The sequence below is a fragment of the Gasterosteus aculeatus genome, chromosome 13 (genome assembly GCF_964276395.1).
Source record: "Gasterosteus aculeatus chromosome 13, fGasAcu3.hap1.1, whole genome shotgun sequence".
NCBI classification, from domain to species: Eukaryota; Metazoa; Chordata; class Actinopteri; order Perciformes; family Gasterosteidae; genus Gasterosteus; species Gasterosteus aculeatus.
This window is the reverse complement of record NC_135701.1, coordinates 23,518,879-23,546,812: the sequence shown is the minus strand read 5'-3', so window position 1 is coordinate 23,546,812 and position 27,934 is coordinate 23,518,879. Positions and strand designations below refer to the sequence as shown.

At 43.7% G+C, this 27,934-nt stretch overlaps 1 protein-coding gene and 1 long non-coding RNA gene across 5 annotated transcripts; both read left to right on the top strand.

Moving 5' to 3' along the window:
* Positions 1 to 95: 95 nt before the first annotated feature.
* Positions 96 to 27,903, top strand: fnbp1a (formin binding protein 1a). 4 transcript variants are annotated; one of them, XM_078086559.1, is made up of 19 exons: positions 96 to 126; positions 282 to 452; positions 2,603 to 2,718; positions 7,405 to 7,455; positions 8,054 to 8,201; positions 11,699 to 11,761; positions 12,023 to 12,118; positions 12,382 to 12,396; positions 16,261 to 16,389; positions 16,581 to 16,727; positions 21,081 to 21,257; positions 21,438 to 21,599; positions 21,698 to 21,712; positions 21,806 to 21,915; positions 24,151 to 24,283; positions 24,595 to 24,743; positions 25,215 to 25,351; positions 25,485 to 25,643; positions 26,913 to 27,903. In XM_078086559.1, the coding sequence occupies exons 2-19, from the start codon at positions 423 to 425 to the stop codon at positions 26,939 to 26,941; spliced, it is 1,866 nt and encodes a 621-aa protein (XP_077942685.1). In that variant the 5' UTR covers positions 96 to 126; positions 282 to 422; the 3' UTR covers positions 26,942 to 27,903. The 4 variants fall into 4 exon arrangements, with proteins under 4 accessions (XP_077942685.1, XP_077942684.1, XP_040051372.1 ...); XM_078086558.1 differs by having other exon boundaries at positions 24,127 to 24,283; XM_040195438.2 differs by having other exon boundaries at positions 21,408 to 21,599.
* Positions 2,879 to 3,400, top strand: LOC120830644 (uncharacterized). Its single transcript, XR_013451965.1, has 3 exons — positions 2,879 to 2,994; positions 3,095 to 3,163; positions 3,265 to 3,400. It is a non-coding gene; the product is annotated as an uncharacterized LOC120830644 (long non-coding RNA).
* Positions 27,904 to 27,934: the final 31 nt, after the last annotated feature.

Genomic DNA, 27,934 nt, shown 5'->3' with positions numbered 1-27,934 from the left:
TAATAATGCGTTTTTGATACCCTATATACATATATATGTCTAAATGAAACGACGGGCGTGATGACGTCACTGCTGTAGAACACGTGAGGATGAGAGAACGATGCTATCTGCTAGAGACAATCTCCGGTAACTTTTTTATTATAATTATTGTAATCATTGTTACTGTTATTACATGTATTACGACAATACGGATTAATAATTGTATATCTAGACGTCAGTGCTTTGACAAACGAGCACAGCGGTGCTGCTACGGCGCATGCGCACTCTTCCCTTACACACAGCACCTTGTCACTGATGACAAAGGCTCCTCCCGGGAGAAGCGCTGCGCGTGACCGCACTCCGGTTTCGTGTGACGCTGCAGACCGATTCGAGGTGATAGCGACGGGATGCGCGTGGCGCGCTGATTGTTGGTACCGGACACCATGAGCTGTAATTGGGGCACCGAGCTGTGGGTACGTACGCCGGGGTTCCGTTCGGCCCGGTCAGTGTGGGGTTGTGTGCGTGTTGCGTGAGGCCCTCGTGCATCCGTCTGCTCTGCCATAGCAACACAGTGAGTGACGACAGCGGCTCGCGCTCCGTCACGATGGTGCTGATGTCCGAATTCCGATATCAGGATTATATGAATGAATATATGATCGTATGATCACTGGCTCCTATCGTACGTCAGCTATTTAAGATTAAATATTGAAAATGTTTTATGAAAAACTCAGTTGAAACTCCTCCACGTGTGGTTTGACGAGCATAATAATAATGCATTATCTATATTAATTAACTAAACTAATAACCCTTTATGCTTTGTAAAGAAATGCCAAAACCAAAAGCAGCAATAATTAATCATAAAACATCATTTAGGTAAAAACTTTTCACAAAAGTTCTTAATGAAAGAATAAATTTCCATTAGATGTTTCGTAAAAATATTAATAAGGCCTAAAAAACAGATTGTAGAAGCATTCAAAGGGATCCCTTATTAAAACAGTGTATTCATGCAATTATTCCAGATTTGCTTCTGTAGCTTTGTCTGAAAATACTTCTGTTGTCAATAATGTCACTGCGTCAGTTGTTATTGGATGTATATATTATATACAGTATATACATTACATCACATGTCATTTATCTGACGCTTTTATCCGACTTACAATAAGTGCATTTCAACCATAAGGACTCAAACTCAGAAAAGCAAGAAACAAGAAAGTGCAATTTCATTAAATAAGTCAATTTACAACTTGCTGTAGATAAGAACCATTATAACTACAAGTGCTACAATTGGTCTTTTAGTCGAGGTAGAGTAGTATATACATACAGGGCAAAGGGGGAGAGAGGGTGCGCCGGGAAACGCAAGGTTGGTGGTTCAAGCCCCGACTGCTCCATGTCCCATGTCCAAGTGTCCCAGAGCAAGACACCTAATCTCTAATTGCTCCCCGGGTAAAAAAATGTAAAAAGCCATGGGTTAAAAAGGTAATGTAAATCACTTTGGATAAAAGCGTCTGCTAAATGTAATGTAATGTAATATATGAAGTAGTGCATTTTACATACATTAACATAACTTTAATTGACCATATTTATATTAGTGCTGGTCATTGTAATGCGCAAAATTCAATAATTAATTCATAATACACTTGTATTCATGCATTTTGAACAGCAGTATTCCCGATACACAGTAGCAGGTAAAATGATGATAAGTTGTAAAACGCGTCTTAAAGTGTGCATGCACAAAATGGGTTTTTCGCTTGTCATCCGTAATGAATGGCACTGCTTATTCTACCATTTCTTTTGTATTTGATTATGCATAACTGCTACATTTGTCATTGTACTGTCTAAACACATGTAATAACACACATCTTGCATATATACATCACAAGAATAAAGAGTAAAAATACAAATATAAGTAATAAATTAATTCCATGATTGTTCTGTTATTAACAAAGATTGTCATTACGCGCAAAATTCAATAATGAATAAAAAACTATAGTAAACACTAAACCGTCTATTGAACACCCTTATTTTATTGTAATGTTATCAGAACAATATAACCGGTACACTTGGAGCAACAGCAAGTTAACATAGTATATAAATGTGTTTTCTTTTGGTTTCTGGACATTTGTTCTTTATCCGGCAACAGCATAATGCAAGATGCAACATATGTTCAGTTGTCCTGGTTAGTGAGGGAAAGTGGTCTAGCACCAAACTACACAGCTGGAATTTACTGTGCAGGGGACGTTTTAGTCTGTAAAGCCTGTGGATTCCATTTGGAGAATCACATATAACGAAAGAAAGAAAAACACTTTCTAGGATGCAGGTTGACGAGTTACTCAATGATAAAATTAACTTTTAACACTCATCTTTTTTATTTTATCGACAGTTCTCCCGCACACCACAGCCCAAGTAGTCTTGTTTTGGCTCCACAGTTTTTTGGGGTAACTGGTTGGCTGCTTCAATGCTGTTGTACTTCATGCTTATGATACTCCTGTGATAAGCTCATTCCAGTTTGCAGTGGTTACAAATAGCTTTTATCCACTACGCCGTCTGGTACGAGTACAGGTATCAGTGTTTATGGAAATGGTTAACTGCAACTTTAAAGACTGATTTGTGTTTTCTGATTCAGGACCAGTTTGATAACCTGGAGAAACACACCAGTTGGGGAATTGACTTCCTTGAAAGATACAGCAAGTTTGTTAGAGAGAGGGCCGACATTGAGCTGAGTTACGCCAAACAGATCAGGTAACTCCCTCACCTGCACATAACCTGTACATGTATATATAGATAGTATCTGGATGTCTGTATAAGCCTACCCGTCTCTCCACCTGTCTTCTTCAATTGTCTCTTTACCTGTCTCTCCCTGCGTCTCTACCCATGCATCTCACCGTCTCTCTCCCTGTCTCCCTCTCTCTCTTTCCGGTTCCGGTGAGTAACATGAGAGGTGAGAGGTGTTGGTGCGAGTGGCGGAGTTTTTCAATCGTTTTTGAGTTTCTGAGAATAATCTAGTGTGCTGACCAGGTGAGTTTCCAAACTGACTGTTTTTGATCGATTGGAGGTTTGTTGAGGTGCCCTCGGAGGAATGGCGTCCTCCGAGATGCCACCTCTCTCTCTCCGGCAGGGAGTAAGGATTGTCCCGCCGGATAACGCGATCACTGTGGAGAAGGTGTTGCTGGCTGTCGGGGAGCAGGTAGGACACAAGAACCTTTCCTTCTCCAGGATGAACAGAGCTGTGGTTGTGTCCACTAGCTGATTGAGAGCGGCGTGTTCATCAGGGACGCGTTTGTGCAGGTGTCCCCACTGACAGCGGATCATCACGGATCATCGTGTCCAGTGTTCCCGCCGTTCATCCCAAATGAAGCGATAAGTAACGAGCTGCGGAGGTTTAGGTTTAAGGAATAAAAACGGTGAATCTGGTATTTAAAGATCCCAAGCTGAGACATGTCCAGTCTCTGAGGCGGCAGGTGTTCATGTTCCTGGACTCACCTGTTCAGAGCCTGGACGTCTCCTTCAGGGTGAAGCACGGCGACAGTGCCTACGTGGTGTAGGCCAGCTCCAGGAATTTGACGGCGCGGCGGCTGTTGCCATTGACTCACAACTTGAGGACGAGGTGCAGAAGAACCAAGCAAAGGAGCAACAGGTTGCTGTTGCTGTAAAGACCATCCGCTCTCATTTTGAAGAGAACATGGGGCAAGAGGCTTCCACGAGCATGAAGGACCTCACTGCGGCTACAATTGAAGTGCAGGGGGTCTAAAATAGCCAGGTGTGTGGAGACGACATGGACTACAACATTAGATACTTTAAAAAAAAAAAGAAAGATATAAATTATTTTCTAGATGAAACCTTTAATAAAACAGCCAAAGTGAGTGACTACTTTGGGGATACAGATATTTATTAGATCTGTAGATATACATAAAAAACTGGGTTTGACCTTTTGGGCGAGAGGAAGTGTTTCCTTTTAAAAAAAACACATTACTAGTGTAAAATTGTTATAAGAACTAAGAAGTAAATATATGTCTTGCACAGTGTTTTCTTCTCTGTTTGTTACAGTTGAATCTGCCACTGCCATGCAAAGCCCAAAAATAGGGTCTTTGAACGTTAATGGTGGAAGAGATCGGAACAAAAGGGCTGTTTCACAGCCATGGCACCAACATTAGTGCAGGGGTAGCAGTGATGTTTAGAAAAGCAGTGGATGCAACCATCTTGTCCTTTACGGAGGTGGTGAAGGGTCAGCTGATTACTGTGAGGGCAGAGATAGAGAGTGCTATCTTCTGCCTTGTAAACATCTATGCACCACACCAGGGAGCAGAGCAGGTTGTTTTTTTCGCCACACTGGAAAATGAGTTGAAAAATCATAACCAAGAGCATTTGGTTACTGGTGGTGATTTCAACTGCACGTTAGATTTCACTATAGACCAGGTTGGTGAGGAACCACACCCACAATCTGCTCACAACCTTCGCAAAGTCATCATACAACTGGGCCTCGTAGACACATGGAGAAACAAAAATCCACACTCAAGGTAGTACACATGGGTGAGGGTCAGCAACAACAGGTTGAGGGCAGCCAGATAGGACAGAATATACATTTCACAAAGTCTCAGCTCCAGAATAGTCAACAGTACAATTAGTCCAGTAGGTTTCAGTGATCATCACATCGTCACTGCGGACCTGATTACTTCACCGGGTGAAAGGGTAAAGTCCAACTGGTGTTTCAATAATAACCTCCTGCAAGATATTGTTTTCTGCCAGAGCTTTGCATTTTTTTGGCAGGTTTGGCAAAGTAGGACAGTTGAATTTTGGCTCTCTGAAGCTGTGGTGGGAGGTGGTGAAAGCACAAATCTGTGTTTTTTGTCAACAGTACACCTCACACTCCACTGCTAGGGTAAAGGCAGCAGTCCAGGAGCTGAAGGCCAGCATCAGGACAATTGAGGAGGGGCTACACAGGGGTTCAAATCCTGTTACCGTGCAGCTGTGAAAAAGAAATAGGCTGGAGTTGCGCTCCTTCTTTCAGGAGAGGGTGAAGGGAGCTCTAGTCACGTCTCGTTTCCTACAGCTGAAAGACATGGACGCCCCGACTTCCTTCTTTTTCAATCTGGAGAGGTTGCTGATTTTTTCAAGCGCTTCCGGATTATCCTTGGTTCAGGATTCTTATTCAACCAGATTTGACCCTTGTTCGTCTGAATTGTTTCAGAACAGGATCTCCTCCTGTCTCCTGTCAGCGAGCGGTGCTTTCTCTGCTGCCAAAAAAAAGGAGACCGGGCATTACTGAAGAACTTGAGGCCAGTAGCTCTCCTCTGTACGGACTATGAGGTGCTATCCAGAGCCCTTGCAAACAAACTAAAGGTCATCCTGGACATGGTAGTAGATACTGACCAGACATATTGTGTACCAGGCAGAACCATTATGGCCCACATTTTCCTCACAAGATACATATCGGATTTGTGCAGGAACAACGATGTAAACCTGGGGATTGTGTCACTGGATCAGGAGAAAGCCTTTGAAGGGGTGGATCACTCATATTTGTTTTCTACACTTCGGGCTTTTAGTATTGGTGATGGTTTTCTAGCTTGGGTGGGTTTATAGTACAAAGGTGCTCAATGTTTTGTTAAGGCGGGGGTGGGGCTGAGTTGGCCAATCCCTGTGCAGCGCAGGATAAGACAGAATGTCCTATTTCAGGGCAATTTTATAGCCTAGTGATTAAACCTTTGCTGTGCAGGCTGAGAGGTCGACTCAGCGGTCTCTCGCTGCCGGGGTCCTCCAGTCTCGAAAGACCTCCTACTGTTTCTGCTTATGCAGACGATATATGTGTGTTTGTCTCCAACCAGGAGGACGTCCAGTGTGTTCAGGAAGCCTTACTGTTACATGAAAAGGACTCATCAGCACGGGTGAACTGGGCTAAGAGTGAAGCCTTGTTGGTGGGGCAGTGGAGGGATCGGGCAGCCCCCAGTCTGCCTGGTGGACTTGAGTGGGGGAAAGAGGGACTGAAAGTCTTGGGAGTTAGGGTTAGGGTTAAGGGCACAGAGGGTTTTCAGGGTGGGGGGGAGTGAAGGAGAGAGTGTGTGCTCGGTTATCTAAATGGAAATAGTTGCTACCCCAGTTGTCATATAGGGGAAGGGTTCTGGTTATCAATAATTTAGTTGCCTCGACTCATTGGGACAAACTCACTGCTCTTACGCCACGAGAGGCCTGATGGAGGACATCCATAGAGCTTTGGTAGACTTTTTCTGATCTGGCAGACATTGGGTCCGGGCGGCAGCCCTAAAGGAGGGCATGGACTTACTGACATCCAGTCAAGAATGGCCTCCTTTAGGCTTGGGACAGCTCAAAGGCTGCTCTACAGCTGTGGCCCTTGCTGGCTGGACATAGCTCGACTGCTGCTGAAGAGAGCTGAGAAGTTGGGCTAAGACAAACAGCTCTTCCTCCTGCAAAAGGGGAAAACCTTGACCCAACTGGATTGTCTTCTTTCTCTCTCTGCTCTGTACTGCAGGCATGGAACATTTTTAAGACTACACACACAAGATCTGAGGTTCCTGGAATGTGGCTGTTTGAGGAACCTCTGTTATTTAACAGCTTTTCAGACTCAGCCTGTGAGCTGGTCTCAGAGAGGCCGGCTGCACCAAACTAGGCCATCTGATAAGGATGACGGCAACATCGGTCGACACATTAAGGGATAGGAGCAACATCACCTCCATCAGGCTGATCAACAGAGTGCTGGACGAGGTCTGTGCCGCCCTGTCGACCAAACAAAGAGATTTCAGCATGACCAAAGCTCTGTGTGACCAGTGGAAAGTCAGCTGCTCCCATTGACAAACCTGCACCTGGCAAGTTTCAAGAGGCGGGTAAAAAAGCCATCTATCGCACATGTGTCAAGGTGGTGAACTTACGGTTATTGGCAGGGATAAAAGAGTCGAGGTGGACTGAGTTCTTTGGTCCAGAGGTTCCCCGAAAAGACAACTGGCGGTCTCTGTACAAAATGCCCGCTGAGAAGCAGAAAGCAGACCTCCAGTGGAGGGTGGTACATGGGGGCAATAGCTACAAACAGGTACAGAGGGCACCTTGATCCGGAACCGAGTAGTACCAGTAACCAGTAGTTCAGGTTAAAGACGGGCGGATGGTTGTTGTTTTGGGTGAGAGTTTAGCTTAGTTAGCTTAGTTGGGTTAGTTGGTTTCACTGCTTCTCTTCACCTGTCGGTGTCACTCTGTGTGCGCGCTGCATAAGCCACGCCCCCTTTCCACAAGCAACTTACATGTTGGTGACGTTCATTTAGATGTAAAATGAATATCGCAGCACCAACAATTGTTGCACGCGAGAGCGTGTGCGATATGTCATTTTATCGCATATTGCGACAGGCCTACATGCCGTCTTTCTATCTGTCTCTCTAGTCGTCTCTTTAGCTCACTCAGTTCCTCTGTCCTCCTGTCTGTCTGCAGGACTCTGTCCAAGAAGTATCATCCCAAAAGAAGCAGAGAGGATGAGAGCAGGTCAGCCAACCTCTTTCTTTTTTAATATTTTACATAATTTTGGCTCAGTGACTAAACTCACCTTGATTGACTATGGTTTCGGTCATGACTCAGAAGTCATGGATAGAAGAAACCGAAATTAGTTTCCTCTGTTGGGTGGCCGGGCTCAGCCTTAGAGACAGGGCAAAGAGCTTGGACATCAGTAAGGAACACTACCCGTTCGTGTCGAAAGGAGTCAGCTGAGATGATTCTGACATCTGACTAGGATGCCCCCAGGTCTCCTCATACTAGGGGTTTTTTCAGGCACCCCAGACTGGTAGAAGACACCGGGGAAAACCAAGGACACGCTGGAGGGATTTTATCTCCCAGCTGGCCTTGAAACACCTCAGGATCCCCCAGTATGAGCTGGAAAATGTTGTGGACGAGCTGGTTGACCGAGACCCCCAGTCTCGGTCAACCAGCTGGGCCTGCAGCCAACAAGACGCGATAAGAGGAGAAAAAGAGATGCATGAAGGGTTTAGAGTAACAATAACAAGAGGTGCATGTGGATGACGATTGGAGCGTTAAGGTGGGTGATTGGCTCCTGAAAGTATCATACATCTCTCATCGGTTGTTGTAGGTACACCTGGTGTTTGGCCTTTTCAGCAACTCTCCGTCAGCTGAATGAACTTGCGACTCAGAGGGAAGAACTTGCTGAGAACCTCAACACACAGATTGTGTGTGAGCTGACCCGATACACACAGGAAGTAAAAGCTGATAGGAAGACGGTGAGTAAACAAGCATACAAACACACACACCCATGAAACACAGAGAGAGGCAGATCAGTGACAATAGTACTCAAATGCGTGTGTTGGTCATCACATCCAAATTTATTTTAGCTTATGTTCTCAAGTTCAACCTCACAAGAAACGAGGGAGCAGGATCCAAGCCGAGGGCGACAGCGTCTTCCTGTGCTCAGCTGGCTTCATTAGTGTGAAGACAGCAGAACTTTACCAAGATATGTGTAGTGGAGATGATCATGTTTGTTAGATTGATCAGAGACAACCGGAGTGTCCGCTGGTGGGCGAAACTGCGCAGTGAGGAGTGAAAAATTGTAAACGTGATAAGGATCGCCCTTATCACGTTTACAATTTTTCACTCCTGAAGTCCCATTCACGGGTGTTCCTTCCTGCACCGTGATGCCCATTTCTGAACCACGTTTTGGATGAAGAAGCACTGATATTGAGACGTGCTTTCAGACATGAGAGGATGTTTGAGGACAGATCTGACCAGCCTGAAGCATCTCACCATCTCACAGATGTCTGTATGGCACTGCGCATCTTTACAAGCGGCATTTGTTTTTATATGCCAAAACTGTAAATAAGGCACTATTTCTGCCTTTTTTTGTGCCTTATGTCAGAAGTGTGTGTTTGGCACTGAGGTCCTTGGCACACAACTTTATTACCTTCCCTGGCCATAGAAGAATGGGATTTCCACAAGACAGTCCACATATTCCTCTATAAATGGGTAACTGTGTTTGATGTGCAGTACTGGAAAATGTACCATGTATGAAGAGGGCAGTTTCCGCAGGTGGAAGAGAGTCAGTAGCTGCCCCACCCTGAATTCCTCCCATCACAGGCATGCCTTGGTTTAAACAAGGGCTAACTCCTCACAGGTGGTGCTGGTGCCGGTGTATATTTACATTTTATCTTGACCTGTTGCCTGGATCTTTTTTGTCCAGTTTTGTTTGTTCTGCATGAATTACTTTTATACTAAGATATTTGACACAGCTTGTAGAGAACTTTCCTATAAGTAGATATTTTTAAATCCTTCCGCATTCAGTCGGTCCGCGATACTCTGCCAGGCTTTTTCTCTATTTAATTACAGCTGCCGGTTTTCCTTTTTTTGCCCTTTGAGGCGATTTTGGGCTCTACAAAATAAAATAGAAAATATATGACGATTGAACAGGTTCCTGATGATTTACCTTCGATCTGCTAAGCTCCACCATTTGCTAAGTTCTGTTTTTTAGAGCAGCCACCTTTTTTTAACTCGATGTTGATAGTTGGGAAATAAGTATTTCTTGGTCCCATGTTGATGGACTTAATGTCCAGAAGGGTTTGATCCCACTTCTTTGGTCACATGCTTCTGTGAGGATTTTGAAAAGTAACCTGTTCATGTACACAACCTGTACATCATCAAAATAATTTTTCAGTAGAGACTCACTGGACACTTTAAGCACTGAGTTGATTTATATTTTGTACTTGGTAAAAAAAACCCAACAGAAAGCATTCCAAGCTCGAGAGAAATCTTCTATTGTCAAAATGTTACAAAGTAAAAGAACTGATACGACACTAATATTTTATACTAAAAGCTGACAAACCACAAAGTAACAGGAGGAACTTACTTATTACCAGGAAAACAGCTATGGAGGCATTAAGGGAATGGCAGGAAAATCCAGACTGGGGAATCCAGGCAGGGATTGGCAGACGGACTGGGGAACCGTGAGGATGGATGACTGCGGGAACAAAGACGGGGTCCGAGGAAAAACAATAAAAAATTGGTCCATATCTCTGAAATAACTCTTTAACAAAGCAGTCAAGCTCAGTCACTACCAGGTTGGTTGAAAGAACGATCTGGCGACAAGTCGATGAAGATCCGGATTGAAGGCAGCCCGGTTGCATGAGCGAGTGACGTGAAATGTAATCATGGAGTCTGCATGAGCTCAGTTTAGGGCCATTCCCATACAGCTAGGAGGCATGGCCTCGTCGTGACAAAAAGTCCTGTTTTGAAAATATTATTTAAGTAGACGTACACAATATACTTAAAGCAAGAAAGTTGAACATATTCAGTGCAAATATATAAAGAATAATTTTAGCTAACTTTATATAGAGTATATTAATATCTAACATTGCTATTATTGAGGTACTTTTACTCTTCTGGTTGGTTGATTTTAGATGACTCTTACCGTAGACTTTACTTTTATTTTGTCAGCTTACAGTATGAATATGATCTTGATTTGATAAACTAATGTAAGGAATTGAAAAGTACATTATTTCATGGTTTATTTGTATTTTTCATAATATTAACAGTTTGAGAATATTTAAACGATAAAGATAGATGAGTCTCCTTTCTTCATCAATGAGTCTGTCGATAACATTTTAAATAAGAATATTGGTTCTAAATGTTCTTTGTCATCAGGCTGACATGTTTGTTTGGGTTTGTGTATTATAAGTATATCAACAAAATGAATACAAAATCAACAAACATCAGGAATCAGGAAACATTTATTGCCAAAATATGTCAAACATAGAAGGAATTTGGCCGCAAGAAGAGAACCCCTCACCCCATACTCCCGCAGCATCTCCCACATTATCTCTTGGGAGACCCGGTCACACACTTTCTCCAGGTCCACAAAACACATGTAGACCAAATGACCATACTCCCAGGCCCCCTCCATGATCTTTGCAAGAGTAATCACACCTTGTCCTTTCCAACTCCATCATGAAGTTTGTAGATGACACAATGGTGGTGGGCCTCATCAATAACAATGATGAGTCGGCTTACAGGAATCAGGAATCAGGAAACATTAATTGCCAAAATATGTCAAACATACAAGGAATTTGTCTTGGCAGTTGACAGTAGACAGTGTAACAATAGACAACAAGACAGCAGTGCACAAGTAATAAAATGAAATGCTAATGCAATGGGTTAGTAGAATAAGGCTATGGGTTAGTATAAAACAAGAGAATAAAGTTAAAGTTAAAAATGTAAAATATTTAAAAAGTTAAAAAATAAAGTGCACCATCGAACAAGTGACAAAGTGACAAAGTGACGAGTGACGACAAAGTGACGAATGAAAAATTACAGTTAAAGTGACATGTGCAGTATGAAAGAAAGTGACCGGTGGAGTGTTATAGTCAGTCAGTGGGGGACCGGCTCTGTTGATGAGCCCGACTGCCGACGGGAAGAAACTGTTGGTGTGGCGGGAGGTCTTAGTCCTGATGGACCTCAGCCTCCTGCCAGATGGAAGGGGCACAGTTTTTGTCCGGGGTGAGAGGGGTCGGCTACCATCTTTTTAGCTCGCTTCAGAGAGCAGGGACGGCAGATTGCAGCCGATCACCCTCTCTGCATGGGAACATGGGAACATGGGAAATAAGAATCAAATTTCATATACATATAATACATAATAAGATAAGAAAGTGAAATCAAAAACATGTAAAGCCTAACTCCATGAAGAGGAGGAGATCCGACCAATGAAAGAACAATGGTTGTTTTGTTGTTGCAGCATTTCCAAGATGGCCGCCGAGCCCAGCAGCACATTGAGAGCTCCTGGAAACAGCTGGAGTCTGTGAGTGTCATCTGATTCCGCCTACCAACGCATGTTGATCCCGCCCACAAATACATGTTAAAACCACAAGCGCTTCTAACTCCCTCCACATACACAACTCAAAGACACATTAGATCATCATCAATTTGAAAATAACATACACCCTTTCATCACCTTCTATGTATTACATAATGTATCTAGTTAAAGGAGGTCAAAGACTGTGACGTTGCTATTCTTGTTTTGTTTGTTTTTTGTTTGTTTTGTTATTGTGTTGTTGACCAGAGTAAACGTCGGTTTGAGCGTGACTGTAAGGAGGCAGAGCGAACTCAGCAGGTCTCTGACAGAATTGACCTCGATAACAAGACGGACGGAGAGAAGGTGGATAACAAGAATACCCTTATGCTTAGTAATCTTTTGTGTACTTTACACATTTATATGTAGACGTATACTGATGTTCAACAGAACTACACCATCTATCATGTGATGCTATTGAGGGTGCTAATCTGATCAATGTTAATTGATGTTTCTGAGTTTAATAATATTTTGGTGAAGCATCTTTGCTGATATCTAACTAATCTGGACTCCTGTCTGTCCGTCCATCTCTATCGGTCCGCCTGTCTATCTTCCTGTCTGCCTGTCAGCGCTGCTCGCTGAAGGTAAGTTCCTTTCACTGAATTATCTTAAACTCAGTAAAAGTATTCCAGTATCTATCTAGCGATAGTTCTATGTAATATATAACCATAAGTCCATGTAATACATATTTGTAATTCTGTGTAATACTGTATATTGATTAAATTAAATTCATTTTATTTTGTATAGCCCAAAATTGCAAGCTTAACAGTCTGTACACATGAGACATCCTCTGTCCTGAAACCCTCACATCGGCACTTCTCCAAAACCCTCTCCAAAAATAATAAAAAAAACTTCAAAAAAACCTGTCCAGCGTAAAAGATGTACAATACATTCAATTCATACAACAGAAATTATCAAAATATTGAGTAGTAAGCCAGGCGTAAGGCTGGAGCACTGAAGGAACAATCATCATCAGATATAAAAACCATCGGATGTATCCACCATGAGATAGAACCTCATCTTATCTCACCCTCAACCCTCCTTAGGGATGCGCACAGGGGACATTACATTACATTACAACGACATCCCTACCAGATGCCCAAACCACCTCAACTGGCTGCTTTCAACGGCTCTTCTCCGAGTTCCTCACGGATGGCTGAGCTTCTCACCCTTTTTTTAAGGGAGACGCCAGCCACCCTGCTGAGGGAACCCATTTTGGCCTCTTGTACCCGTGACCTAGTTCCTTCGGTCATGACCCGAAAGATAGCAAATGCAATACCACCCCCACTGCGAGGATTCTCCGGCCACATCATCTGCTAAAAACAACGCTACCACAAACAGGATTGGTGACAAGGCGCAGCCCTGACGAAGGCCAAGCACCTCAGGAAACGACTCTGACTTACTGCCAAGCCCGCGATTGCAGCTCTTGCTTTGGGATCTCAGGAATTGGATGGCCGCAAGAAGAGAACCCCTCACCCCATACTCCCGCAGCATCTCCCACATTATCTCTTGGGAGACCCGGTCACACACTTTCTCCAGGTCCACAAAACACATGTAGACCAAATGACCAAACTCCCAGGCCCCCTCCATGATCTTTGCAAGAGTAATCACACCTTGTCCTTTCCAACTCCATCATGAAGTTTGTAGATGACACAATGGTGGTGGGCCTCATCAATAACAATGATGAGTCGGCTTACAGGAATCAGGAAACATTTATTGCCAAAATATGTCAAACATACAAGGAATTTGTCTTGGCGGTTGGTGCGTGACAGTAGACAGTGTAACAATAGACAACAAGACAGCAGTGCACAAGTAATAAAATGAAATGCTAAGGCAATGGGTTAGTAGAATGAGGCTATGGGTTAGTATAAAATAAGAGAATAAAGTTAAAGTTAAAAATGTAAAATATTAAAAAAGTTAAAAAATAAAGTGCACCATCGAACAAGTGACAAAGTAACGACAAAGTGGCGAATCAAAAATTACAGTTAAAGTGACATGTGCAGTATGAAGGAGAGTGACCGGTGGAATGTTTTAGTCAGGCAGTGGGGGACCGGCTCTGTTGATGAGCCCGACTGCCGACGGGAAGAAACTGTTGGTGTGGCGGGAGGTCTTAGTCCTGATGGACCTCAGCCTCCTGCCAGATGGAAGGGGCATAAACAGTTTTTGTCTGGGGTGAGAGGGGTCGGCTACCATCTTTTTAGCTCGCTTCAGAGACCTGGAAGCGAACAAGTCCTGCAGGGACGGCAGATTGCAGCCGATCAGCCTCTCTGCAGAGCGGAGGACACGCTGCAGCCTGCCCTTGTCCTTGGCTGTGGCTGCAGCGTACTAGACGCTGATGGAGGAGCAGAGGACGGACTCCATGATGGCCGTGTAGAAGTGCACTATCATCGTCTTTGGCAGGTTGAATTTCTTCAGCTGCCTCAGGAAGAACAACCTCTGCTGAGCCTTATTGGTGATGGAGCTGATGTTCAGCTCCCACTTGAGGTCCTGGGTGATGATGGAGCCCAGGAAACGGAAAGAATCCACAATAGTGACGGGGGAGTCACACAGGGTGATGGGGGAGGGTGGGACTCTGTTCCTCCGGAAATCCACAACCATCTCCCCTGTCTTTAGAGCGTTGAGCTCCAGGTTGTTCTGACTGCACTACGACACCAGATGGTCAGACTCCCGCCTGTAAGCGGACTCATCCCCACCAGAGATCAGTCCAATGAGGGTGGTGTCATCCGCAAACTTCAGGAGCTTGACGGACTGGTGACTGGAGGTGCAGCTGTTGGTGTACAGGGAGAAGAGCAGAGGGGAAAGAACGCAGCCTTGAGGGGAACCGGTGCTGATGGTCTGAGAGGCTGAGACATGTTTCCCCAGCTTCACATGCTGCTTCCTGTTAGACAGGAAGCCTGTGATCCACTTGCAGGTGGAGTCGGGCGGTGCAGCTGGGAGAGTTTGTTCTGCAGCAGAGACGGGATGATGGTGTTGAAAGCAGAGCTGAAGTCCACAAACAGGATCCTGGCGTAGGTTCCCGGGGAGTCCAGATGCTGGAGGATGTAATGGAGGGCCATGTTGACAGCATCGTCCACAGACCTGTTGGCTCTGTAGGCGAACTGCAGGGGTCCAGGAGGGGTTCGGTGAGGGACTTCAGGTGGGTCAGGACTAGCCGTTCAAATGACTTCATGACTACAGAGGTCAGGGCGACGGGCCTGTAGTCATTGAGTCCTGTGATCCTAGGCTTCTTTGGAACAGGGATGATGGTGGAGGCCTTGAAGCAGGCTGGTACGTGGCATGTCTCCAGGGAGGTGTTGATGATGATGAAGATGTCAGTGAACACCGGAGACAGCTGGTCAGCACAACGCTTCAGGGTGTGAGGGGAAACGGAGTCCGGGCCGGCTGCCTTACAGGGATTTTGTCTTTTAAAGAGCCGGTTAACGTCTCTCTCCAGAATAGAGAGGGTTGTTGCTGGTGGGGGAGGGGAAGGTGATATAGATGAAGAGGCGTGAGCCCCTGATGGGCTGGGGTAGGGAGGGGAGGGGGACTGGGTCAAGTTGGTGGAGCTGTGAAGGAGGTCCAGGAACCGGCGCTGTGGTGCGTCAACAACAACCCTGCCCTCAACTCACAAAAGACCAAGGAGCTTAATGTGCACTTCAGGAAGACCAAACGCTGCACACACCTCTCCATCCAGATCAATGAAACAGAGGTTGGGCCTGTCTCCAGCTTTAGGTTTCAGAGTATCTCCGAGGACCTCTCTTGGCCTCTGGGAGGCGCTGCAGGAACCTCTATTCTGGTACCAGCGGGGTCAGGAATAGTTTCTACCCCTCAGCGGTCAACACCCTCAACTCTGCACCATGTTGACAGCCCCTATCTTCCCCACCATCCCCTCTCCATCATCGCCACAACCCTACCCACCCCTCCCCCCATTCACACTTGCACCTTAATGTCTACATATAGACTTCCACCTCCTCCCCATAACGGCAAATTTAAACTCCCCACCCCTGTATGGCGCCTCACACCCTGGGCTCCTCCAGAGAATAGAGTCCATCCCTGTCCAGGAGAACGGTTCCAGAGTCTGATAGCGCTCCACCTCCCGCACAAGCTCCAAATCCTTCCCCACCAGGGCACCCTTGTAGCAGCGCACACGACCCCATCAGTTTGCTCCACATCGTGGTGAGCCCCACCAATGATCCCTCATTCCCCAGCCTAGCTTCAGATAGGGGCCCGGGCTTCCTCCAGGCCAGGTAGCTCCTTCCCTCTTATGCTTTCTCATAGGTTCTTTGTGAGTCTGGCCCCTCACCTGAGACCACTTTGCCAAGGGTAACCCCAACAACAGAACCCTCAGGTTCATAGGGACACACAACTCCCCTCCCCCCCTTTTTCACGCATGACTTTGCAGGTCTGTGTATGTATGTATTGATATACGTATTGAAATATTTTGTACAAAATTCTGTTTTGGTTTTCAGGCTCGGCAGGCGGCTGAACAGAAGAAACAAGCTGCTGAAGAGTCGAGGAAAGACTATCTGACTAGTTTAAATCAGTTTAACCAGGACCAGAACCAGCACTACCACACCCTGGTACCAGTTATATACCAGGTAAAACAACAGTACCACACACTCATACTAGTTATATACCAGGTTACAGCACCACACACTCATACTAGTTAAATGCCAGGTAAAACAACACTACCACACACTGGTACCAGCTATATACCAGGTAAAACAGCAGTGCAACCCTGGTATCAGTTATGTGCTAGGTAATATTAATCTATTATGGTTCTGCGCAGCGTATCCAAGACATGGAGGAGCGCCGCATTGAAAGAATCTGTGATGCAATGCGTTCATCAGCTGAGGCTGAGAGAAAAGTTCTTCCTGTTATGAGTCGCTGTCTGGACATCATGATGGATGCTGCAGAGGGAATCCAGCCAAGGATGGTTAGTGTCCTCTGTCATATCTCTGTATGTCCGTCCATCTGTATATATCTCTATTCATCTGCCGGTGGATCCATCCATCGGAAGCTAGTCTCCACAAAGCATACCGAATGAAAAACTGCTGTTGTGAATGGTTAGCAGTACAACACAATACAAATCAGGTCTTTATTATCTGAATTCAACAAAGAATATTGTACAACAAAAACCCTACCTCATGCAAGGGCCCGCGAGATCTCAAAATGGCAGAGGTGTTGCTAGGAGGCTTCATCAATACACCACAAAAAAGACTCAAAGCAAAGTCAGTCTTAGCCACCGCGCATCTGTGACTCTGTCTGCGCCACCACACAGACACATGACTCATGTTCACCGGTGCGGCTCTGGACTGTAAATTCAATTTCAATTCAATTCAATTCATTTTATTTTGTATAGCCCATAATTGCAAATTACAAATTAGCCTCAGAGGGCTTTACAGTCTGTACACTTACAATATCCTCTGTCCCGAAACCCTCCATCGGCACAGGAAAAACTCCCCAAACAATGAAAAAAACCTTCCAAGAGGGAAACAAGGGAAGAAACCTTAGGGAGAACGTCAGAGGAGGATCCCACTCCCGGGATGGACAGACTACAATGGATGCCATGTGTACAGAATGAACAACGTATAATACATGCAACTATATGACAGAAATGATTCAAGTAATTGTGAGTAGTAAGCCAGGCGCACAGCAGGACCACTGCAGGGGCAACCACCATCAGATAGAACCACCATCAGATAGAACCTCCATCACATAGAACCACCATCAGATAGAACCATCATCCACAGAAGCCTGTGGGGAGGGAAAGCACAGAGACTTTAGGAGAGGGTAATGTTGGTTTAAGAGTACAGTAATATGATTAATATTTCTAATAATGATGATGATGATGGCAGCAGCAGGCGTCAGCAGAGCCACGGCAGGTGTCAGGACCAGGGTCCGGAAGGAACCACGATCTACGGAGACCTGCTAGGGGAGAAAGCACAAAAAATTCCCGGAAAGAAGCTGAATTAGTCATGTGCAGTAAAAAAACGTGAATTATTGTAGAACGAGAGCGTGAGGGAGGAGCTCGTGTGTTTAGATTACAGGTGACCTCTACAAACAACAGTGTGGGTTTACGCAGCATTTAATGGAGCTCAGCAGTAAACAAACATAATGACTAATTGATACAAGAAGACTCCTGTGAAAACCTCAGTCCGTCTCAGATCGATAATTTTGTCGATACTGCTACAGGCTCTTTGAGAGTGGCGCTGGACGCTATTGCTCCTCTGGAAAGAAGAATAGCAACAAGAAGGAAGTCTGCTCCGTGGTATAACCCTCAAACACGGAACCTAAAGCAAATTGTGCGGAAGCTTGAACGATTATGGCGTTCCACCAAATCAGAAGGATCTAGGCTAGTTTGGCAAGACAGCCTTAAAACGTACAAGAAGGCTCTACGTAACGCAAGAGCATCTTATTACTCATCATTAATAGAAAAAAATAAAAACAACTCCAGGTTTCTCTTCAGCACTGTAGCCCGACTGACAGAGAGTCACAGCTCTGTCGAGCCGTGTATTCCTTTGGACCTCACTAGTAACGACTTCATGAACTTCTTCAATGATAAGATTCTGACTATCAAAGAGAAAATTGATGGTCTCCTGCCTTCAACCAGTGCCGACCTGTCCTCCTTGGATGCAGCAGTGGGCCCTGATGCCTGTTTGGATGCCTTCTCTTCCATCAACCTTGATCAACTGACTTCTTTATTTTCAAAGTCTAAATCTTCTACTTGTCTCTTGGATCCGATTCCGACCAAACTGCTTAAGGAAGTTTTTCCTTTAGTTAGCACATCCTTATTAGATATTATGAATCTGTCTTTGTTAACAGGACATGTACCACAGTCCTTCAAGGTAGCTGTAATTAAACCTCTTCTTAAGAAACCTACTCTTGCTCCAGAGGTGTTGGCTAACTACAGACCTATCTCTAATCTTCCCTTCCTCTCTAAGATCCTTGAGAAATCCGTCGCAAATCAACTATGTGACTTTCTACAAAACAATGCTTTGTTCGAGGATTTCCAGTCAGGATTCCGAGTGCATCACAGTACAGAAACCGCACTGGTGAAAATTACGAATGATCTTCTACTTGCATCGGACCAAGGACTCATCTCTTTTCTTGTCTTGCTGGACCTCAGTGCCGCATTTGATACCATAGACCATTGTATCCTGTTGCAGAGACTAGAACATTTAATTGGTATCAAAGGAACTGCACTCAGCTGGTTTAAATCCTACCTATCGGACCGATCCCAGTTTGTGCTTGTAAACGGTGAATCCTCAAAGACCACCAATGTTGGTCACGGAGTCCCACAAGGTTCTGTACTTGGACCGATTTTATTTACCCTCTATATGCTTCCTTTGGGCGATCTTATCAGGAAACACCGCATAAACTTCCATTGTTATGCAGACGATACTCAACTGTATCTGTCGATCAAGCCAGAAGAGACGGACCAGTTAGTTAGACTCCAAGAATGTCTTGGAGACATCAAAACTTGGATGACTGGCAACTTCCTGATGCTAAACTCAGAAAAAACGGAAGTTATCCTGATAGGCCCAGAGCGCCTTCGAAGCCAGCTGTCGCGTGATACAGTTTTTATGGATGGAATTGCTCTGGTACCCAGCAGCACCGTCAGGAATCTGGGAGTTCTCTTCGACCAGGATATGACCTTCAACTCGCATATAAAGAAGACTTCAAGGACTGCCTATTTCCATCTACGTAACATATCAAAAATCAGGAACTTCCTGTCTCAAAGTGATGCAGAAAAATTAGTTCATGCGTTTGTCACTTCCAGACTGGACTACTGTAATTCTTTGTTATCAGGCTGCTCTTATAAATCTCTTAAGCCTCTCCAGCTGATTCAGAATGCTGCAGCACGTGTATTAACAAGAACTAAGAAAAGGGATCATATCACTCCTGTATTAACTTCTCTGCACTGGCTCCCTGTTAAATCAAGAATAGATTTTAAGGTACTTCTCCTCACCTACAAGGCACTTGCTGGTGAGGCACCGTTGTATCTTCAAGAGCTTGTAACACCGTATTGCCCTACAAGGCAACTGCGCTCCATAGATGCTGGGTTACTTGTTGTTCCTATGGTTTTAAAAAGTAGGCTGGGGGCCAGAGCCTTCAGTTATCAAGCTCCTCTTTTGTGGAACCAGGTTCCACTTTCAGTCCGGGGGGCAGATTCGGTCAGCTCTTTTAAAGTAAAACTTAAAACGTTCCTCTTTGATTCTGCCTATAGTTAGGGCTGGCTCAGGTTAGTCCGGACCAGCCCTTAGTTAAGCTGCTATAGGCTTAGAATGCCGGGGGAATTCTTAGGACACACCGAGCTCCTCTCTCACGCTCTCGTTCTACCATAATTCAAGTTTTATTAATGCACATGACTAATTCAGCTTCTTTCCGGGAGTTTTTTTGTGCTTTCGCCCCTATCAGGTCCATAGATCGTGGTTCCTTCGGGACCCTGGTCCTGACGCCTACCGTGGCCATGCTGACGCCTGCTGCTGCCATCATCATCATCATCATCATCATCATTATTTTAGATATTAATAATATTACTTTACTCATAAACCGACATTACCCTCTCCTAAAATCTCTGTGCTCTCCCTCCCCACAGGATTCTGTGGATGGTGGTTCTATCTGATGGTGGTTGCCTCTGCAGTGGTCCTGCTGTGCGCCTGGCTTACTACTCACAATTACTTGAATCATTTCTGTCATAGGAATTGCATGTATTATACATTGTTCATTCTGTACACATGGCATCCATTGTAGTCTGTCCATCCCGGGAGTGGGATCCCTCCTCTGACGTTCTCCCTAAGGTTTCTTCCCTTTTTTTCCCTCTTGTAAGGGTTTTTTCATTTTTTGGGGAGTTTTTCCTGTGCCGATGGTGGGTTTCGGGGCAGAGGATGTCGTATGTGTACAGACTGTAAAGCCCTCTGAGGCAAATTTGTAATTTGCGATTCTGGGCTATACAAAATAAAATGACTTGACTTGACTTGACTTAATTAAGACAGCACGGTGGGGTTTTTTGTGCAGATCCTAACCCTTACTAGAATAGCATTTCCCGGGTTTTCTCAAAATATGTTTCACTTGACATCAACTCCGTCCTTTGTTGTGGGAATGCTTTAATCTGTTGCTGTACTTATTGTGTCTTATTAATGTATATAACAAAGTGTGTACATTTGTGTAAGCACAGGTGTAGCCTACAGGACCATCATTAACATCTTCTTGTAACTTTCTCACACAACAAACCTTTAATATCAATATATTGTGACGTAATGTGTTTTCGTTTGTGTATGTGTAGGACACCCAGCAGGTGGTGGAAGTGTATAAATCAGGCTTCGATCCTCCGGGTGACGTAGAGTTTGATGACTACAGCGCCTCCATGAGAAGGAGCATCTCTGAATCCAGTTACCTAGACAACCGGACGGAGGGCCGGAGACACAGCCGAAAGCTTTGGCCCTTCATACGAAAGAACAAGGTACACACACACCTGGCAGGTACGATCGCACATGATAGACACAGATACCTGACAGATCTGCACACACATGGCCGATACACACACTTGACAGGTGCGCACACCTGTAATAGTCAGCTGGGTGTACTCACTAGCCACTCTCTCTCTCTCCAGCTGTTGACCCTCCTCTCCTCCCCCCGGCAGCCACCCCCTCCCCCTCCAACCTCACCATCACCTGGGGGAGTGGCCAACAGTCCCCAGTCACCTCCCCCTGCCTCCAGAGAGCCAATCACACAGCGGCTGAATGACCTCATGACCTCTGGCTCCAGAACAAGGAAGCAGTGTATGCGCAGCCTCAAGAGAGGGGTACACACTTTTGTTTAAATACACACAAATGTATTTCAGCCAAGCCTTTTGTTGTTAATGTTGTCATCCTTTTTCCATAATGCTCTCTGATTGGATAGCTGTCACTTAAACTGGTGAGTATCACACGTCTCTATATGAAACTAATTCATTAGTGTAACTATGATACAATATATTGTAATGTTGTGGGATGTGCTGTCATGTTGCAGGGCTCCGCTCCAGCAGACTGCAGTCATCTTCCTCCTGAGCAGAGAAGAAAGAAACTTCAGAGCAGAATCAACAACATCAACGAGGAGATCCAGAAAGAGAGGGAGCAAAAGTACATATATACACAAACATACACATATACAGAGAGAAGAGGTATACACATACATCTACACACACACACACTAAGAGAGCAAAAGTACATATATACACAAACATACACATATACAGAGAGAAGAGGTATACACATACATCTACACACACACACTAAGAGAGCAAAAGTACATATATACACAAACATACACATATACAGAGAGAAGAGGTATACACATACATCTACACACACACACTAAGAGAGCAAAAGTACATATATACACAAACATACACATACACAGAGATAAGAGGTATACACATGCATCTACACACACACACACTAAGAGAGCAAATGTACATATATACACAAACATACACATATACAGAGAGAAGAGGTATACACATACATCTACACACACACACTCACACTAAGAGAGCAAAAGTACATATATACACAAACATACACATATACAGAGAGAAGAGGTATACACATACATCTACACACACACACACACACACACTAAGAGAGCAAAAGTACATATATACACAAACATACACATATACAGAGAGAAGAGGTATACACATACATCTACACACACACACACACACACACTAAGAGAGCAAAAGTACATATATACACAAACATACACATACACAGAGAGAAGAGGTATACACATACATCTACACACACACACAATAAGAGAGCAAAAGTACATATATACACAAACATACACATACACAGAGAGAAGAGGTATACACATACATCTACACACACACACACACAATAAGAGAGCAAAAGTACATATATACACAAACATACACATACACAGAGAGAAGAGGTATACACATGCATCTACACACACACACACACTAAGAGAGCAAATGTACATATATACACAAACATACACATATACAGAGAGAAGAGGTATACACATACATCTACACACACACACTCACACTAAGAGAGCAAAAGTACATATATACACAAACATACACATATACAGAGAGAAGAGGTATACACATACATCTACACACACACACTCACACTAAGAGAGCAACGCATACACATACACAGAGAGAAGAGGTATACACATGCATCTACACACACACACACACACACTAAGAGAGCAAAAGTACATATATACACAAACATACACAGAGAGAAGAGGTATACACATACATCTACACACACACACTAAGAGAGCAAAAGTACATATATACACAAACATACACATACACAGAGAGAAGAGGTATACACATACATCTACACACACACACTAAGAGAGCAAAAGTACGTATATACACAAACATACACATATACAGAGAGAAGAGGTATACACATACATCTACACACACACACTAAGAGAGCAAAAGTACATATATACACAAACATACACAGAGAGAAGAGGTATACACATACATCTACACACACACACTAAGAGAGCAAAAGTACATATATACACAAACATACACATACACAGAGAGAAGAGGTATACACATACATCTACACACACACACTAAGAGAGCAAAAGTACATATATACACAAACATACACAGAGAGAAGAGGTATACACATACATCTACACACACACACTAAGAGAGCAAAAGTACATATATACACAAACATACACATACACAGAGAGAAGAGGTATACACATACATCTACACACACACACACACTAAGAGCAAAAGTACATATACACACAAACATACACATACACAGAGAGAAGAGGTATACACATACATCTACACACACACACTAAGAGCAAAAGTACATATACACACAAACATACACATACACAGAGAGAATAGGTATACACATACATCTACACACACACTCACACTAAGGGAGCAGAGGTTCACGCACACATATATACACACACACTAATTGAGCACAGGTACACACATATATCTACACATACACAGAGAGTAGAGGTACACACACATCTACATACATCTACACACACACACACTAAGGGAGCAGAGGTTCACGCACACATATATACACAAACATACACATACACAGAGAGTAGAGGTAGACACACATCTACATACATCTACACACATATATACACACACTGATAGAGCACAGTTACACACATACATCTACACACAGGTTCACACAGCTACACACACAGAAAGACGTACATTCCAAAAAGAGGTACACACATATTCTACAAATATCGATCTGTTATTGACTAGTATTATTAATTCAGATTTTAATGGAAGTCAGTATTTTCTTCTTTTTTTCCTTCAGAGATGCTTTGTTGAAAATGAGAGACGTTTATGAACGTAATCCTCAAATGGGCGACGTCATCAGTTTAGAGCCTCGACTGGAGGAGGTGAAGGAGACCCTCCAGAGACTGGAGGAGGAGCTTAGGAAGAATCAGGTACTAATCCCTTTAATAATATGTACTTATACTAGTACGTACACAGTACTGTATATACATAAAGTACACACATAGTACAACACACACGCACACACACACTACTGGAGGAGGTGAAGGAGACCCTCCAGAAACTGGAGGATGAACATAGGAGCAATCGGTTAACCTTAAGTAATACGTACATATACTACTTCCTCAGTAACACTACTTTTTTTCATATACTGATCAGTATCACAGTAACGCACTACTTTCTCTCATGTACTTGTCAGTATCACAACAACGTAGTACTTGTTTCATGTACTCTGGTTCTGTAGACTTGGCTCTCCGAAACCGACAGCAAAGCTTCAGATCAAAGCTGTAGGAGACAAAGTGGAGGTTGTGGGTTAAATTCCCAGGTGACGACACCAGGCAGCAGCAGCAGCTTGAAACAGCTGGACAACCAGAGTCCAGCCAGCAGAGAGAGGTACTGATTAATGAATGATGATTATAATGTTGATGCTCTCTCACTCTCTATGTGTACCTGTCTTTGTCTACCTGTCTCTCTGTGTACCTGTCTCTGTCTACCTGTCTCTCTGTGTATCTGTCTCTCCCCCTACCTGTCCCTCTGTGTATCTGTCTCTCCCCCTACCTGTCTCTCTGTGTATCTGTCTCTCCCCCTACCTGTCCCTCTGTGTATCTGTCTCTCCCCCTACCTGTCTCTCTGTGTATCTGTCTCTCCCCCTACCTGTCTCTCTGTGTATCTGTCTCTCCCCCTACCTGTCCCTCTGTGTATCTGTCTCTCCCCCTACCTGTCCCTCTGTGTATCTGTCTCTCCCCCTACCTGTCTCTCTGTGTATCTGTCTCTCCCCCTACCTGTCCCTCTGTGTATCTGTCTCTCCCCCTACCTGTCTCTCTGTGTATCTGTCTCTCCCCCTACCTGTCTCTCTGTCCACAGTCCTGACGGCAGCTACACTGAAGACCACAGTGCAGAACATCAGTTTAAATCTCGTGGTTCAGAGTTTGGTGATGACTTTGAAGATGAAGAGCCGTTACCCAGTATCGGCACCTGCAAGTCCCTTTACCCGTTCCTAGGTACTTCTTACTACTGCTACTAACACTATATCTACTTCTACTACATGTTCCACATGAGCCAGGTCTGATCTGGCATTTGGTAGGGGGAAGAATAGGTCCTCTTTGGTCTTAGCATGTTTTTGATCTTCTGCAGGACAAAATGAAGGCACTCTGTCGATGGTGGAAGGAGAACTACTTTCTGTGGTGGAAGAGGACAAAGGCGATGGCTGGACCAGAGTACGGAGGAACTTGGAGGAGGAGGGATACGTCCCCACCTCCTACATCAAAGTCTTCCTGGATAGCAGTGCCAAAGGTGCCATGACCTACATTTGACCGTTATGTGACATTTACACCACCTACACCGGACCTCAGTATGACCCGTAGAACAACCTTCCCTCGGCCGTCCATTCCAAGAACTAAAAGCTTCTATTGACATTTTATTTAAATAATTGTCGGGGTCACAAAGGACTTGATTTGTCTTCACCTCTTTAAAAAATTAAATATTTAGCTAATTCATGTTTGATCACAAGACACAAGTTCAGTCTCCTTCTGCCGTTTTAACTCAGATGGGCTTCTATCACTCATCAAAGAGATCTCATGATCTAATGAGGTAGTCGTTATATAGCAGTTATACTTTGGACTTGCATCCATGATATTCAACCGTTTTGTTATTTATAATTATATATATATTTATATTCATAAATATGTGATTATGATGATATACATATCTAATTTGTATCGTATAGTTATATCTTATTGGTGAGGACTAGCATTATTATTGCCATGTATAATCAGTAATATTATATAGATGTAGAAATGTCTCCTTCGTGTGCACTACCATATAGAACATATGATATTCATATTCAATTATAAATATATATAATGCATATATAATCCTATTTTTGTTTTTCACAATGATTTTCATACATAATCAAATTATTCATAGAATGCTAATAATGATATTCATATATAATTGTATTCTTGGTGTGGATGGCCCTCAAATTACCTCTCAGATGTCGCTCTTCGACCTGCAGATGAACTTTGACCTTTAAAAAAAGAAGAAAACATATGTACTCTTGACCCCTCCCCCTACGACCTTTCATCTCTGAATGCCACGTTGGTTGCCGTGGTTTCAACAGCAGCTTGTATTTGATGATATTTATGCTCTGCCTGTCTATGTGCTGGAGGGTAACGCAGGTGAATCTCATCTTAGGCTCCGCCTCTTTAGATTTAATGATTATGTTCTCTAACAATCTTTTCATTATTAGACGTATGTCTAATACGTTTGTCTCTTTCAAACAGAAACAAAAGATGTAAGATTCACTTGGATCTGATATCCGATTTGTAACTGATAAAGCATTAAAACAGAAATGATTAAAACACTGTTGGTTCATTTTGGTTACACCCTAAAGCCTAAAAATCTAAATGTTATAGTTATTACTATTAAACACATATTAGTACACAGCAGTATCCTTGTCGGTTTGTGCTGCAGACGACCACCTGTCTCATTCTCATGTACCTGTCTGTCTCCCTCTCTGTCCCTCTGTCGGCCTGCTGGCTTCTGTGTGTCTGTATCTTGTAGGTTTTGTGCAGAGTAGTCGGCTAGTCTAGTAATCCACCAGTGAGGACGTCTCGCCACAGGAAAGGGATGTAAATGAAAGGTAACAGCTCCTCATTGACAGTGTATTGCTTCAGATATCTTGGCCAATCAGATGACAGACTGGTGTCAATGCAAGATGGAAGACAGGTTGTACGGGCGACTGAGAAATGAAGCATTGAATGAGAGATAAGCGATTACACAGATCATATGTCATATTAGAGATCACATGTTATACACGTCCCTTTCCCTGGAGCTCCGATCAATATCCTCTGTATTTATTGAAGAATCAGATTATCACGTTATCAGCATTTTCTGAACATTTCGGGTTTTCCTCGTTATTTGTTTAAATGTGATGAAATACACATGAATGTTTTCATGATATTAATAATTGAAATAGGTATTAAAATAAAAGGAATTCTAATCTTCTGATCAAATTATTTCTTTCTATTTCACATTTTAGCCCAAAATGACGTATTTACGTTTTTTGTGCTTGAAACTTGTTCTGCTGTTAAAGGTCATTTATCTGATTCAGTGACAAACTGACTCAAGATTAGTTGAACCTGCTGTATTTGAACGTTTTAAAATGAATGTTTGTAATAACGTGTCGGTTAAAATGCTTGACGATAGTTTCGATTGGCGTGTACATCTTGTCTGTCAGTGATGTCACAATGAACCCAAGACACAGGAGTTTGAACATTGTGTAAATAGCTGCATTGGTGTAACCCCGCCCCTTGTGTACTACTGATATTAGCCCCGCCTGCAGATTAACCAGTGTGTATTTACCCCCCCTGTGACTGAACCCACACCCTGCTTGTTGTTGATGATGAAGATGCTATTGATCGTTTGAAATGTGAACTTTTTTGTTCCACAGTGAGACATTGATCAGTTATTTTAATTAAAGACGTGAGACTGCTGATCACGCACTTTTCAACTTCCTGTATGTTAACTTTCAAAATAAACCAAACTCCAAAAAGCAGTTGTAAACTATGTCCCCACTCCCCTCC

Excerpts from the sequence above, each read along its gene's own strand:
- fnbp1a (XM_078086557.1), top strand. The coding sequence starts at position 423 with ATGAGCTGTAATTGGGGCACCGAGCTGTGG. Across the intron at positions 2,719-7,404 it reads AGTTACGCCAAACAGATCAG|GACTCTGTCCAAGAAGTATC; the intron begins GTAACTCCCTCA and ends GTCTGTCTGCAG. Across the intron at positions 8,202-11,698 it reads TAAAAGCTGATAGGAAGACG|CATTTCCAAGATGGCCGCCG; the intron begins GTGAGTAAACAA and ends TTGTTGTTGCAG.